The sequence below is a fragment of the Crinia signifera genome, chromosome 12 (assembly GCF_055691185.1).
Source record: "Crinia signifera chromosome 12, ASM5569118v1, whole genome shotgun sequence".
NCBI lineage: Eukaryota > Metazoa > Chordata > Amphibia > Anura > Myobatrachidae > Crinia > Crinia signifera.
Genome location: NC_139228.1, coordinates 46,865,627 through 46,878,631, shown reverse-complemented (window position 1 = coordinate 46,878,631; position 13,005 = coordinate 46,865,627). Strand labels below are relative to the sequence as shown.

The 13,005-nt window shown below is 45.7% G+C and overlaps 1 protein-coding gene across 1 annotated transcript in view; it reads right to left on the bottom strand.

Annotated features, from left to right (window-relative positions):
* The window catches only part of STX7 (syntaxin 7), a 310,458-nt gene that overhangs the window by 141,329 nt on the left and 156,124 nt on the right, over window positions 1-13,005 (bottom strand). Inside the window, exon 5 of the mRNA XM_083167279.1 lies at window positions 4,270-4,407. Coding sequence (XP_083023405.1) covers window positions 4,270-4,407 — 138 coding nt within the window. The remainder of the gene's footprint in view (window positions 1-4,269; window positions 4,408-13,005) is intronic.

The window sequence follows — 13,005 nt, the reverse complement described above, 5'->3', positions numbered from 1 at the left end:
ACGTTGATGGCGGGGTGGCGTCAACCGTGCTCGCCACGCTATGGGGTGGCGTGGATAGTGGGGGGCATCCTATCTTTCACATGTATTTAGGCGCTTTCACCATTAAAAAGATAGGATAAGATAATAAATTGGATCTCATCTGATTGGATGCCATTAAGGGCATACGATGCGATCCGATTTCTATCTTTTTAATGTATTCTCTGACTTAGCCCATTAAAAAGATAGGATAAGATAATAAATTGGATCTCATCTGATTGGATGCCATTAAGGGCATACGATGCGATGCGATCCAATTTCCTTACCCTGAATAGCCCACTACGTAAATAGAGTAGTGGGCGCCCTGCTAGGAAACAAGTACCAAACTTAACCTTGACATTGTTTGTTTGCAGGAGACCCACCTGGTACCAGCAGAGGTTGCCAAGCTTAATATTCTCCAATGGCAGGTGCTGTCCTCCGCTTCACACAAATCTAAGGCCCGTGGGGTCGTGGTCCTGAGCAAGAGACGTACACCGCTGATGGCTGATACACTATACTCCGATCCAGATGGTAGATATACCGTCACACGCCTTACAATCGCTCAAACACAATACATTCTTTTCAATGTACACGCCCCAAACATATACGCTAAATCCTTCTTTCAGAACATACTGAAAACACTAACCCCACATATGCACCTCCCTATCCTTCTATGCAGAGACCTAAACTTAATTTCCCATGCCGACTTAGACAGACAATTCCCTAAAACTAGAAAGCTGCCAAGTTTGGGAGTCCCAGCTCTAGCGACTAAACCTCACTTACTGGACCTATGGCGTATCTTCCACCCCACTGACCGCGAGTACACATGCCTCTCCGCGGCGAAGAACACGCTGTCCAGAATAGATTATATCCTCGTCTCAACCAATCTATTCCAAAAAATACTACTGACCCATATAGAACCTATTTGCCTATCTGACCATGCTGTGGTATGGATCTCATTGCGACTAACACATGAACAGAGCTCTTTTATCTCATGGAGATGCCCATCTAATATAGTAACCTCAGAGTCCCTAAAAACCGCTGTGCTGAAAGCATGGGATGACTACGCCCTACACAATAAAGAAATAGCTAGTTCTAACCCAACTTTATTCTGGCAGGCATCCAAAGTCGCAATAAGATGGGCCATAATAGCCCATACATCCTACCAAAAGAAAACAATAGTTCTTGCCTTTGCCCAAGCCCAATCTGACCTAACCAACGCATTTACTGACTACAAATCCTCCCCATCCCCAGAATTAAAACAAAAATACAATCAAGCCCAATCTACCTTTGAGGGACTGTTTGTCTAATCTGAAGCACTTTACACCTTCGCTGCTAACGCCAAATTCCACAAATATGTCAATAAGTCAAGTAAATTGCATTCTAATCTGCTTAAAGGATATCAATCCCCTTCCACAATTCACCCCTTACGTCGACAAGACGGCTCACTCACTACCACAAATGCACATATTGCACAGACCTTAAATGCCTTCTACACGTCCCTATTCTCTGCCCCCACATCCGATGACCTCGCGGTCACACAATTCTGGGAACATATCCCTATCCCACAAATGCCTCTACATCTGCAGTCCTCTGCCAGGACTTCACAATTGATGAAGTTTTAAAGGCCATAGCAGGCCTTAAACCAGACGGACTAACCTCAGAATATTTTAAACTCCTAGCTCCCCAAATTGCCCCCTCCTTAGTTATAGTCTATAACTCTATACTACATGAAGATCAAGCCCCCTATACTATAACACTGCAACGATCAAAGTCCTCCCTAAACCAGGCCGGGATCTGTCAGACCCTGCGTCCTATAGACCCATTTCATTGCTAGACCTGGACTATAAAATTCTCCCAAAAATTTTAGCTGACAGATTGAAGACATTGCGCCCTAGCTTAGTCCATGAGGACCAGACTGGGTTTGTCATGTGTCGTAACCCCGTGATGAACATCAGAAAAGTTTTGTCAGTATTACAGCATTCCCAGGGGGACATGTCGGGCCCCGCGCTGGCGGTACTGTCGCTGGACGCGGAGAAGGCTTTCGACATGGTCCACTGGGACCACCGCTATACCACCCTATGCAAATTCTCATTCCCAGAAAAATTTATTTCCTTACTACACATACTATACAGCGGTTCTGCCTCCAGAATATCTTGCAATGGGATCCTATCAGAGCCATTCCCGATCCTAAGGGGCACCCGACAGGGATGCCCCCTGTCTCCGCTCCTATTTGCCCTGGCCCTGGAGCCCCTGGCGATAGCCCTCAGACAGGCACCGACATTCCAGGGAATTCAGATTGGCTCTGTGGACCTGCGAGTATCCCTGTTTGCAGACGATATGCTTTTATTTCTTACTGCCCCACAGCACTCTCTGCCTAATGCTTACCACATTATCCAACAATTTGGCTCCTTTTCTGGGTACAAAATAAATATTTACAAATCAGAACTAATGACCATGAGGGGCACACCCCCTTCCTTCCCAGACAACACAAATCTTTGTAACATAAAAATCCAAAAAATACAGATAAAATATTTAGGGATTTATATTCCGGTGACACCACGCCAACTATATCCCTCCAATTACGACCCTATAATTCAGTCCATAACGAAATCACTGTCCACGTGGAAAGACCTAACTTTATCGATGCTGGGCAGAACTGAAGTTATAAAATCAATGATATTGCCCAAGCTGATGTATGTCATGCAGATGCTCCCCATCCCATTGAAGAACGAGGACATTCTCAAGATAAACTCATTACTGACTCACTTTCTTTGGAGTGGCAAAAAAAAACAAAATTGCACTGCATAAACTATATCTCCCCAAGTCCATGGGCGGGCTAAACATCCCGAATTTAAAACAATATTCCAAAACACTTCTGTGCAGATTTGCTTTGGGATGGCTATTTGAAAGGTGTGACTATTCAGACTTCCACGTGGATAGTGCAATGTCCGCCCCCATTTCCCCAGGAGCACTTTTACACACCCCCAAAAACCACATCCCCACACGAATCTACAATAACTTTCTTTTCAAGGACATCCACACAGCCTGGTGGTCGGTCTCCGCTGCTCTGGGCCACGATCCCCGCTCATCGTCTTGGCTTCCCATTTGGGGAAACCCCCCAATGTTCTCACCAGGAATCGACAGCTCCATCTTCCTCCGCCTGCGAAATAAGGGCCTCAAGGCCATTTCTCAGGTATTCGACCCTGGGGGAGTAATATTGGCAGCCTCTGCACTCCAAAACAGGTTTGGTCTCCACGCTGACAGTTCCTTTGCTTTATTTTAGCTGAGGCACTATGCGAAGTCTCTCCCCGTAGTACACCCCCCCAGGCCCGGCAGACCAGGGGTTGTGCAGTATGGTACTAAAATTTCAGAACGGCAAATATAAGACCAAACTCTTGTATAACGCCTTAGCTGAAAAACCAGCCGGACCCGTCTGGGAAAAGATTACACTTAAATGGGCACAAGATCTTCCCTTGATAAATGATAACACCCTCTTATATAAATATTACCTAAGCACCATAAGCATACTGAAAGCCTCGATTCTGCAAGAGGTACACATAAAAATGCTCCATAGAGCATACATTACCCAACAACAAAGAAGCCACTATGTACAGGACGAATCGGGCCTTTGCCCTAAGTGTAAGCACCAGACGGCAACCTACCTGCACAGCTTCTGGAACTGTAAATATATTAAGAGATTTTGGTTCAAACTCATATATTTTATTAACTGCAACTTCCACCTACAGGTCCGACTGCACCCAATTCCCCTTCTCTTTGCGAACTTCGATGAATGGTCCCTCACTCCGTCTCAATCTCAACTGATCCCCATCATGACTCTGGTGGTCACGGTGGCCTTAATATCTGGATCACTGCTCATATCCCTAATGTCATGGAGGTGGAGACATTACTCCTGAAATACATGTACTATGACCTGTATGATATAGTTCGGCATACAAATACACCTCCCACTCGATTCATCAAGGTTTGGGGCCCATTCATCGACAGTCGCACCCAATCTCTGAGAGATGATATCTATAAACTATTCGAAACACACAATGCTGAAAACTGAAGGCTATGTTTATGTTTATTACATGCAAAATGTTAACGTAAATTATAATACTATGATACCTCTCCCCCCCTTCTCTCCCTCCCCCCTCCCCCTGTTACTCCAACCCATTTTGGATCACCCCCAGCAACATACCCACCCTTCCCTCTATCAAATCATTGCCTGAACTTTTTTCCTTAACTTACGGAAACTCTGGACCCTGCGCGGACTCTTGCCACAAAGTCTCTCTCTTTCTCGGCAGCTAATCTTTGAACCTTCTGAAAATTTGTCAGCGCCGCGGAGAACTCATTCAAGAGTCTGTCTTTCTGCAGTTTTCTTTGCCTCTGCAATAACAAAATATCATACATTTTAAATAAGGAGAGAAGAACAGTATTATAGCTTTAAACTCACTCTGCACAAAGTAATAATTGAACGGCGCCTTGGGAGAGATTTTCTAAACTACATAGTAAAGAAAAGACTAATTGGATGAGTAAGCATTTGCTTTGCTTCAGGCTCCACATGTAGTAGTACATTAATATAAAATATTATAATCAGTAACACTCATAGGCGAATCTAAAGAGTGGTCCGGGGTTGCACCGGACCACCCATTAGACCGCTGGCCCTCCCGACCGTTAACAAATGTAAATCTGTGACAGTCGGGCAGAGAGACCAGTGCTCTGCCAGGCTGTATGCTCAAAGGGTCTGCTGCTATTTCATCTCTCCCGCTGGACCACCAGCAGCCAATCAGGATTGGTGGCTCCTGATTGGCTGCTGAACCGAGCCAATAGGAGCTGGCGGTTCAGCAGCCAATCAGGAGCCACCAATACCAGCGGGAGAGATGAAAATAGTGGCGGACAGTGGCGTAACCCCTGCACTACTTCTAGGGTTAACACCGCTGCGGCTCTGGGGACACTTCCTGGTTTTGGCTCCGGGAAGTCAGGGACACTTCTTGTAAGCGGGTTCAGGAGGGAGCAGCAGCGTGATGCCATTTCTTCAGCAAGAACCCCCAACCAGGAGCAGTGCTGAGATTTCGGCAGTGGCAAGAGATAGGTCCCCTGACCAGGAGCAGCAACACCACCAAGCCAGTCAGGGGTAAGCTGCCCATTTGTTATTTATGGAGTCGGGAGTAGTGGCTCCCTGACTTACCATACAAAGTGATCAGTCTTACAGGAGTATTCAATGTTTTTTGAGAGTCTGGCTCACCGCTCACTGTTCTGTGTCCCTGTGATCTCGCTGAAGTGCTCATCACTTTTTCTTATCTCCTCATTTCTGACTTCCTCAGTATTCAACGTGTGGCCAGCTCGCCGGCCCCTTTTGCGAACTTAGCATAATTATGCGAGTTCAAATGGGAGAGCTGTAACTGGAGACATCTGTTATCTCCTGCTCTCCACGTGAGCTGGTCAGACTGGGATATTCTCAGCAGCGTGTTCCTCACATTTGTGGACTTGTATTTTTTTTTACAAAGGTTTAGAAAGGTAAATGTTTTGTTCAGTATTTATTTTACAACAAATGGCTGTGTGACTATTTTAATTGGGTTTGTGCAGACGGGTGTATTTTGTTCTGTTTGGCCTTTATCCTTGTGTTGTGCTTTTAGCATTGTTTCTTTGCCCTGTGTTTTTATTAAATTTATTTAAATTTTTATAATTGTTAGCGTGTTTAAAAGCCTGTTTGGGGGTTAGGTGAGGAAGCATGGGAAATTACTAGGAGCATTCCAAAATGATTTCTTATTGGTTACCATTAAAATAACTTATTAAATTCCAAATAAATTAATATAGAAGTACAGCATTATGGCACTTGCAAGAAATACATTAGAGTACATTTTATTTAATTTATAAGCCATAAAAAAACAAAAAAAATAACAACTTTAACAAAGATAATCCTACAGTTCACCTAAAAAAGATGCCGAGGGAAAAATGGAGAACTGCTCTAAAAAAAGAAACCAGCAGGACTCGCAATTTGTGCATTGATTACACTTTTGGAGAGAGACACTAAAATCCCCATTGAACAGAAACGGGGAGAAGTGCAGGGTGAACTGAGTTAGCTTCGCAAAATATTTTTGGAGAAGCAACAGAGCTGAATACAGGGAAGCACAAAATAGGAGAGAAAAGTTCACCACTCTCCAAAAAACATGCACACTCACCGTTATTTACGGCGACATAGGAGCATTGAATACATGCCTTAGTGTTTCCTGGCACAGGGGTGTATATAAGTATGCAGTCAGTATATAGATGTATAAAGTATATGGATGGGTAGACATATGTACTGTATGTGGGAAGCAGTGTATGTACAGTATGTATGTGGGAGGCAGTGTATGGACATATGTATGCATGTATGAAGGATGCAGTGTATGGATGTATGTATGTATGTATGTTAGAGGCAGTTTATGTATGTATGTATTCACACTAGGAGAAAGAACAGGACTAGCACAGACACTCTATTAACATAATCCACATTTTTATACCAACATACTCAATATAAATGGACCTGCCACGTCCAAACAATGTCTCAGGTTGGTGACTGTTAAAGTCGAGTTACACACATGCCATTTTAGGGTAGTATGGCCACCATTTAGGTTCGCAGAGTTGCGCAAATAAAGTATAATACCCGAGTCTGTGTAACAAAGTGTATCATAAGCGCAGCCATACTAATACACATAAATTCATAATATCACACTAAAACAAAATAAAATATAGTTAATTAAAGGTTTAGTACGCTACATATAGTTTAATTAGAAATACACGATTGTTTCTGTACATGTTTGGTATCTTTATGTTCTGTGTCCCGTGCGCAGCATTCCGGTCGCAGCCAAATATTCGCAAGTCCTATGGTTTGATAATTACGGACAAAATACTTATTATATGTACTTTTGCCATGTGTCCTGTGTAAGACAAAGGAATCAAGTTGTAACCAGTTCTTGTTGCTGATTTACGACCCTGACGACGATGCTAACAAACAAAGGACCCCAAAGTACCCTCCCCCCTGCACCAATCCAAACCAGGTGCAATACCTTGCCCCAATCACTGAAGAATGGAAATTTGAAACCTTGACCAATCGTAAGGGCCTTCTTGGACCCTATAAAATAGCTATCCCTGAACTGGCTTGGTCTCTTTTGCACTGCATCTCTTCCTACATTTTGACTGGGCTAAGTTCAGTTTGAACATAGCGAGCTCCGACCGGACTGCGCTGCGATATTCTCTTTACGGTAACATTTGTATTCCTGTATGTTCAATGTGGCTGATTATATTATGTATCAGTTTCTGTCCGCTTGTTAGTTTAAAGTATACTTATTATTGTCAGTTTAACTGTATCAAGTGTAACACTGTGTTCTTACTTTCTGTAATCCCCTTTTGTCCGCTAGGGACTAAATACACTATTTAGAGAATCTATCTCCTCACTTTGGCCCTTATTCTGATCGGTGCGGATATTCCCGCATGCGGACGGACCGCCGATGTTGATCGTCTGCGCATGTGCAGAGGTCACTCTGCGCATGTGCAGGCGATTTCGCCGCACGGATTCTTTATACGCCGCACAGGGGGCGTAGAGGGGCGTGAGGGGCTACTTAGCCTCATTACCCTATGCATACGCCCCGCGTTTCATGGGCGTTCCCATGCAAACGCGGGGCGTATGCATGGTAATGAGGCCGTGACGCGTGGGTACGGGGCGGGCATCTGACATCGCCGGATGTCAGCTGCCCGCCCCCATACATGATTTCACACGGACAAGTGTCCGTGTGGTCTTGTGTTGCGGGACCTGGTGGAGCGTGCGGCCCTGCATTCGATGTTCTGCGACCATCGAATGCAGGGGCTGCTCCCAAGACGGAGGAGGCGTATCCCCGTCCAATTTCATGCGGATCGCCACATATCCGCGTACGGACGGCAGGTGGCGATCCGTATGGAAGGCGGGGATTCGCCTGCACGGTCGCGGCCGCATATTCTGATCGGGCCGCACCGATCAGAATAAGGCCCCTTGTTATATCTTTGTCTTGTCTATTATTCGCATCTAGCGATAAGGTATATTACGGACATTGTCCATAAAAGGTATTCGCAGTTTAAGTACTAAGTACTGCGAAGGGATTTCTTATTACTGGAACTGATCCAGCGTGTACAATACACGGAAAAGGTCCGCCACGCTGCGCTACGCTTTGTTCGCACGTTCCTAGAGATAAAGGGTACGCAAGTTAAGGAAAGAGTACGAAACTGCACATTTCACTTATTGGCCCTTATTCTGATCGATGCGGATATTCCCGCTTGCGTACGGGCCGCCGATGTTTATCTTCTGCGCATGTGCAGAGGTCACTCTGCGCATGTGCAGGCGATTTCGCCGCAAGGATTCTCTATACGCCGCACAGGGGGCGTAGAGGGGCGTGAGGGGCTACTTCTCCTCATTACCCTATGCATACGCCCCGCGTTTCATGGGCGTTCCCATGCAAACGCGGGGCGTATGCATGGTAATGAGGCCGTGACGCGTGGGTACGGGGCGGGCATCTGACATCGCCGGATGTCAGCTGCCCGCCCCCATACAAGATTTCACCCGGACAAGTGTCCGTGTGGTCTTGTGTTGCGGGACCTGGTGGAGCGTGCGGCCCTGCATTCGATGTTCGGCGACCATCGAATGCAGGGGCTGCTCCCACCATGGAGGAGGCGTATCCCCGTCCAATTTCATGCGGATCGCCACATATCCGCGTACGGACGGCAGGTGGCGATCCGTATGGAAGGCGGGGATTCGCCTGCACGGTCGGAGCCGCATATGCGGCTCCGGCCGCACCAACCAGAATAAGGGCCATTGTTCTTCTGGTTATATAAATATCAGTTTTAACAGGTGGTGCTCCCACGAGTCATAGGTCAATATACTAACACACGAAGAAAAAAGATGACTCTCCTTGTCGGGGCACAACTTCTAAATATTTATTTGTTTTTAATGATATGCATTTAAAATGGAACCCTACACTCATCTCCACTGATATTGTCATTATTCATCGAAAGACGCTCACTGAGGGATTTTTTTTATATTTTTTATAATGCACAATTAATCGTGAAGAGGTACAAAGAGAATGGTACTCACAATAAGCACCAAATTAATGTGAATGTGTCAGCCTTTGGTCAAAAAATGGTCTCAATATCGGGATATTCTCCCATGAGGCATTAAGATGGCCTGGCTGAAAAATTATTGGAGTGACAAAGTTGCACAAAATTGTGTAAAAAATATGTACGAAATGTCAACGCGTTTCGTCTCCTTTAGTGACGTGGAGACTCAGTCTTGAGAAAGTCTCCGCGTCACTAAAGGAGACGAAACGTGTTGACGTCACAATAGGACGTTGGGGCTGACCGCTGATCGCTGACCGCTGTTGTTCGCCGACACGCTGCATCCACAGCGTCCCGGCGCTTCACTGGGTCCTGCGCCCAGCAATTAACTACACCGTCTGTGCACTCGGGACGCCTCCATTATCCCTGAGAAGGATCTGCTAATTGCCGGCACCAAGGAGGTGACCCACAGAGGAAAACTACCGGCCGCATCCCTTCTCCCACGAATGGAGCAATCGTGCAAGTGTTATGCTACAAACGGGGTGAGATAAAATCTTTAATACCCTGTTCAAGATTACTAAATACTAACCGACATATGGTTGGAGTCCGGTCTTAATCCATCCCAAGGCGTGTTCCTTCACATGCTAAAAGACTGTTGACCCCATATTACACTAATGCACTAACATCAATTGCTTTTCGGACTCACAATTTATTGTTCAAATACTAACAAATCATGGATAACAGATATTTCTGCTAGATGCTTATTAACCAACTGGCTTCTAATTATTAGTGTGAATTACCAACAGCGGAGTGCCCCAAACTACTCGTCCAATTACAGTTATATTTAGAACTTAAGCTTTGTATTTACAGTATACATGTTTCTCTAATTAATACAGATACATTGTATTGCTTCTTATTTTTATTATCATTTTTTATTGTACTTATTTATTTGCTTTTTCTATTTTTATTATTTTTTGTTTTTCTTATATATTGTATATTTATGCAGCATCTGATGCTTTTTTATTATATAAAATTTATACTGTATAAGCAGTGTGTCCGTGTCATTTATTTTCTGCACACTGGTTGTTTGCTCAGAGTATGTTTTCTTAAATTGTGTATATCCAGCAGCGCAAAACACACCAATCCTCCCTTTTTCTTTTTTCTGGTGTTGAATATTTGTGGGTAAAGGCAAACCCATAGGTGTTATTTGCAGAAGCTGATATATATTTGATTAAACTACCAACTGGTTTACAATCATTTAATTCTACAAGTGCTGGGGCCCTTGCTGGCAGCAGGTTGGCTCATCACCAACCGTGCAGCCTGTAAGAAAAACCTTTTTTTGTAAGGTCACTATGGCCCTTATTCTGATCGGTGCGGCCGGATCCGAATATGCGGCCAGGACCGTGCGTGCGAAACCCCGCCTTCCATACGGATCGCCAACTCCGTCCGTACGCGGTAAGAAGCTGGCCGAACGGACCGCACGTGTATTTTTCACGGAATACGCCTCCTCCATCTCAGGGAACCTTCCCCATCATTCGATGGTCGCAGACCATCGAATGCAGGACCGAGTGGTCCACCAGCTCCCGCAACCTCAGACCACACGGACATTTTTCCGTGCAAAAGCAGGGATCTGGGCGGGCAGCTGACATCCGGCGATGTCATATGTCTGCCCCCTACACGTGCGTCACGGCCGCATTACCATACGTACGCCCAGCGTTTGCATGGGAACGTCCATGAAACGCGGGGCGTATGCATATGGTAATGAGCCCAAATAGCCCTTCACGCCCCTCTCCCCCTTCTGTTCGGAGTGTTCACATTTCATGCGGGATTTGGCCGTACGCCCCGCTCGCACATGCGGAGAGACGCCTCTGCACATGCGCAGACACAAAACATCGGCGGCATGAACGCACGCGGATATTACCGCACCGATAAGAATAAGGGCCTATATTGCACAAATAATTTCACCTTTTTTCCAAGTTAATCAAGTGTAAAAATAAAAAAAATGTATATGTATACCTGTATTTATTTTATTTATTGCGTAATACATTTATATATTCACTTCAAAAGAAGTTCAGCATACCTTCCCTTTTCCATTTTACTGTTACAAGGAGATTGACACTCCAATTTATTTCTGCCGCTTGAGAGAAACAGCCCAATCACCAAGCTCCTCAGTGATCTATTTTGTCTGGAGGGGGGGAGTGTCCTGATTAAACAGTAACCCCCCCCCCCCCCCTCCAGAAGAAAAATTAGATCCACCCAGCTCCTACATTCCAGTTTAGGCTAGATCTGAGTGTAGACACTGAGGCAGTACTACAGTAATGAGTTACAATCATTCAGCACAAAACTGGGAATATCCCTCAGAGGTCGGTCAACCTTCTTACAGGCTCAGCATGCAGAGAGATATGCACTCTGGATGCTTTACTTGTGAGTTACATTCCACTCACACAGAAAGACATGATTCTTATATAAAGACACTGGGGCAGATGTATTAAGTCTTAACAAGAGATAAATACAAGGGTATAGAGATAAACGTCCAGCCAATCACACCCTAACTGCCATGTTACAGGCTGTGTTTGAAAAAAGTCAGTAAGGAGCTGATTGGAAGGACATTTAGCTCTCTTTATCACACTTGCATACATATCTTGTTAAGGCTTAATACATCTGCCCCATTGTTCTGAAAGGAGGGATGATTATATGCATACACAATATCAGGCAATGGCAGGGCAAGTATTAACAGTTATATTGATTATAGCACTATAAAACACAACAGATTTTTTTACAGATCTGGACCCTGTGCATTTGATCCTTGTAACTTGCCTACTAAACAGTGGGATGAGAACCCTGTGCTATAGCAGCCCCTTAATCCCCAACAGATCATCCTCTCTCTGTCTTTGTAAAAAGGAGGGGGGTGGGTGGGTCAGCCGCATATAGCAGGTGCTGCTGCGGAGGACAGCATACCTGAAGTGCCGTTCCCCCCTGTTTTTATTAAAGCCATTTTCCTCAAGACCCAGCTAAGCAGGGACCCGGGCTATACATACCAAAGCTTCTTTCTTCAGCCAAGCTGCCGGGGGCGGTGGGCTGGTGGGGCTTCATCTCCACAGCAAACTGAGATGCAAGACACCCAGGGACTGATGTCCCTGCAGCCGGGGACGCAGACTCCAGACCGCCAAAGGTGGACTGGGTCCCCCAGAAGCTCCCACATAGCAGATTGGCAGGTCTGTCAGCCTGTTGAAGAGCTTGGAAAAGTGAATGTAAAAAGAGAAAAATCTGTAGCTCCAGAGTGAGTAACCAGCTCTCTCAGGGACATTTCTAAAACTGGTCTGTAGGGGAGGCATAGAGGGGAGGAGCCAGTTACACACTTAAGTAAGTGCTGACTCCACTAATCAACCATCTATACCCTAAGGATGAAAGAAAAACACTGCTAATATAAGGACATCCACTCCTTGTACTCATTCTGTGTGGATCACAATTAACCCCTTCCCGACATTTGACGTATATATACGTCATGGCCGGGATGTACTTCCCGACACATGACGTATATATACGTCATGACTTCAAAGTGCCACTGCGTCTAGAGACGCAGTGACAGAGGGACGATGTCTGCTGTCCCTGACAGCAGACATGTCCCTGCATGCCCAGGGGGGGCGGCGATGCCGCCCCCCCGTCGGCGATCGCTGTGATTGGCTGTTCAATGTGAACAGCCATTCGCAGCGTTTCCTGTGTTACCGGCGAATCAGACGCTCGTAACACAGGTGTCAATCACCGCCGGGTGTGAGGGGGCATGAGGGGGTCATCGGTGACGACGACACCTCACCCCACCTGCCCCCAAGGCTGTGATTGGTCCGTCGGACCGACGGACCATCACAGCAAAGGCGCGCCATTTAAACTAACGGTGACTGCGCTGCAGACACCATTCCGGTA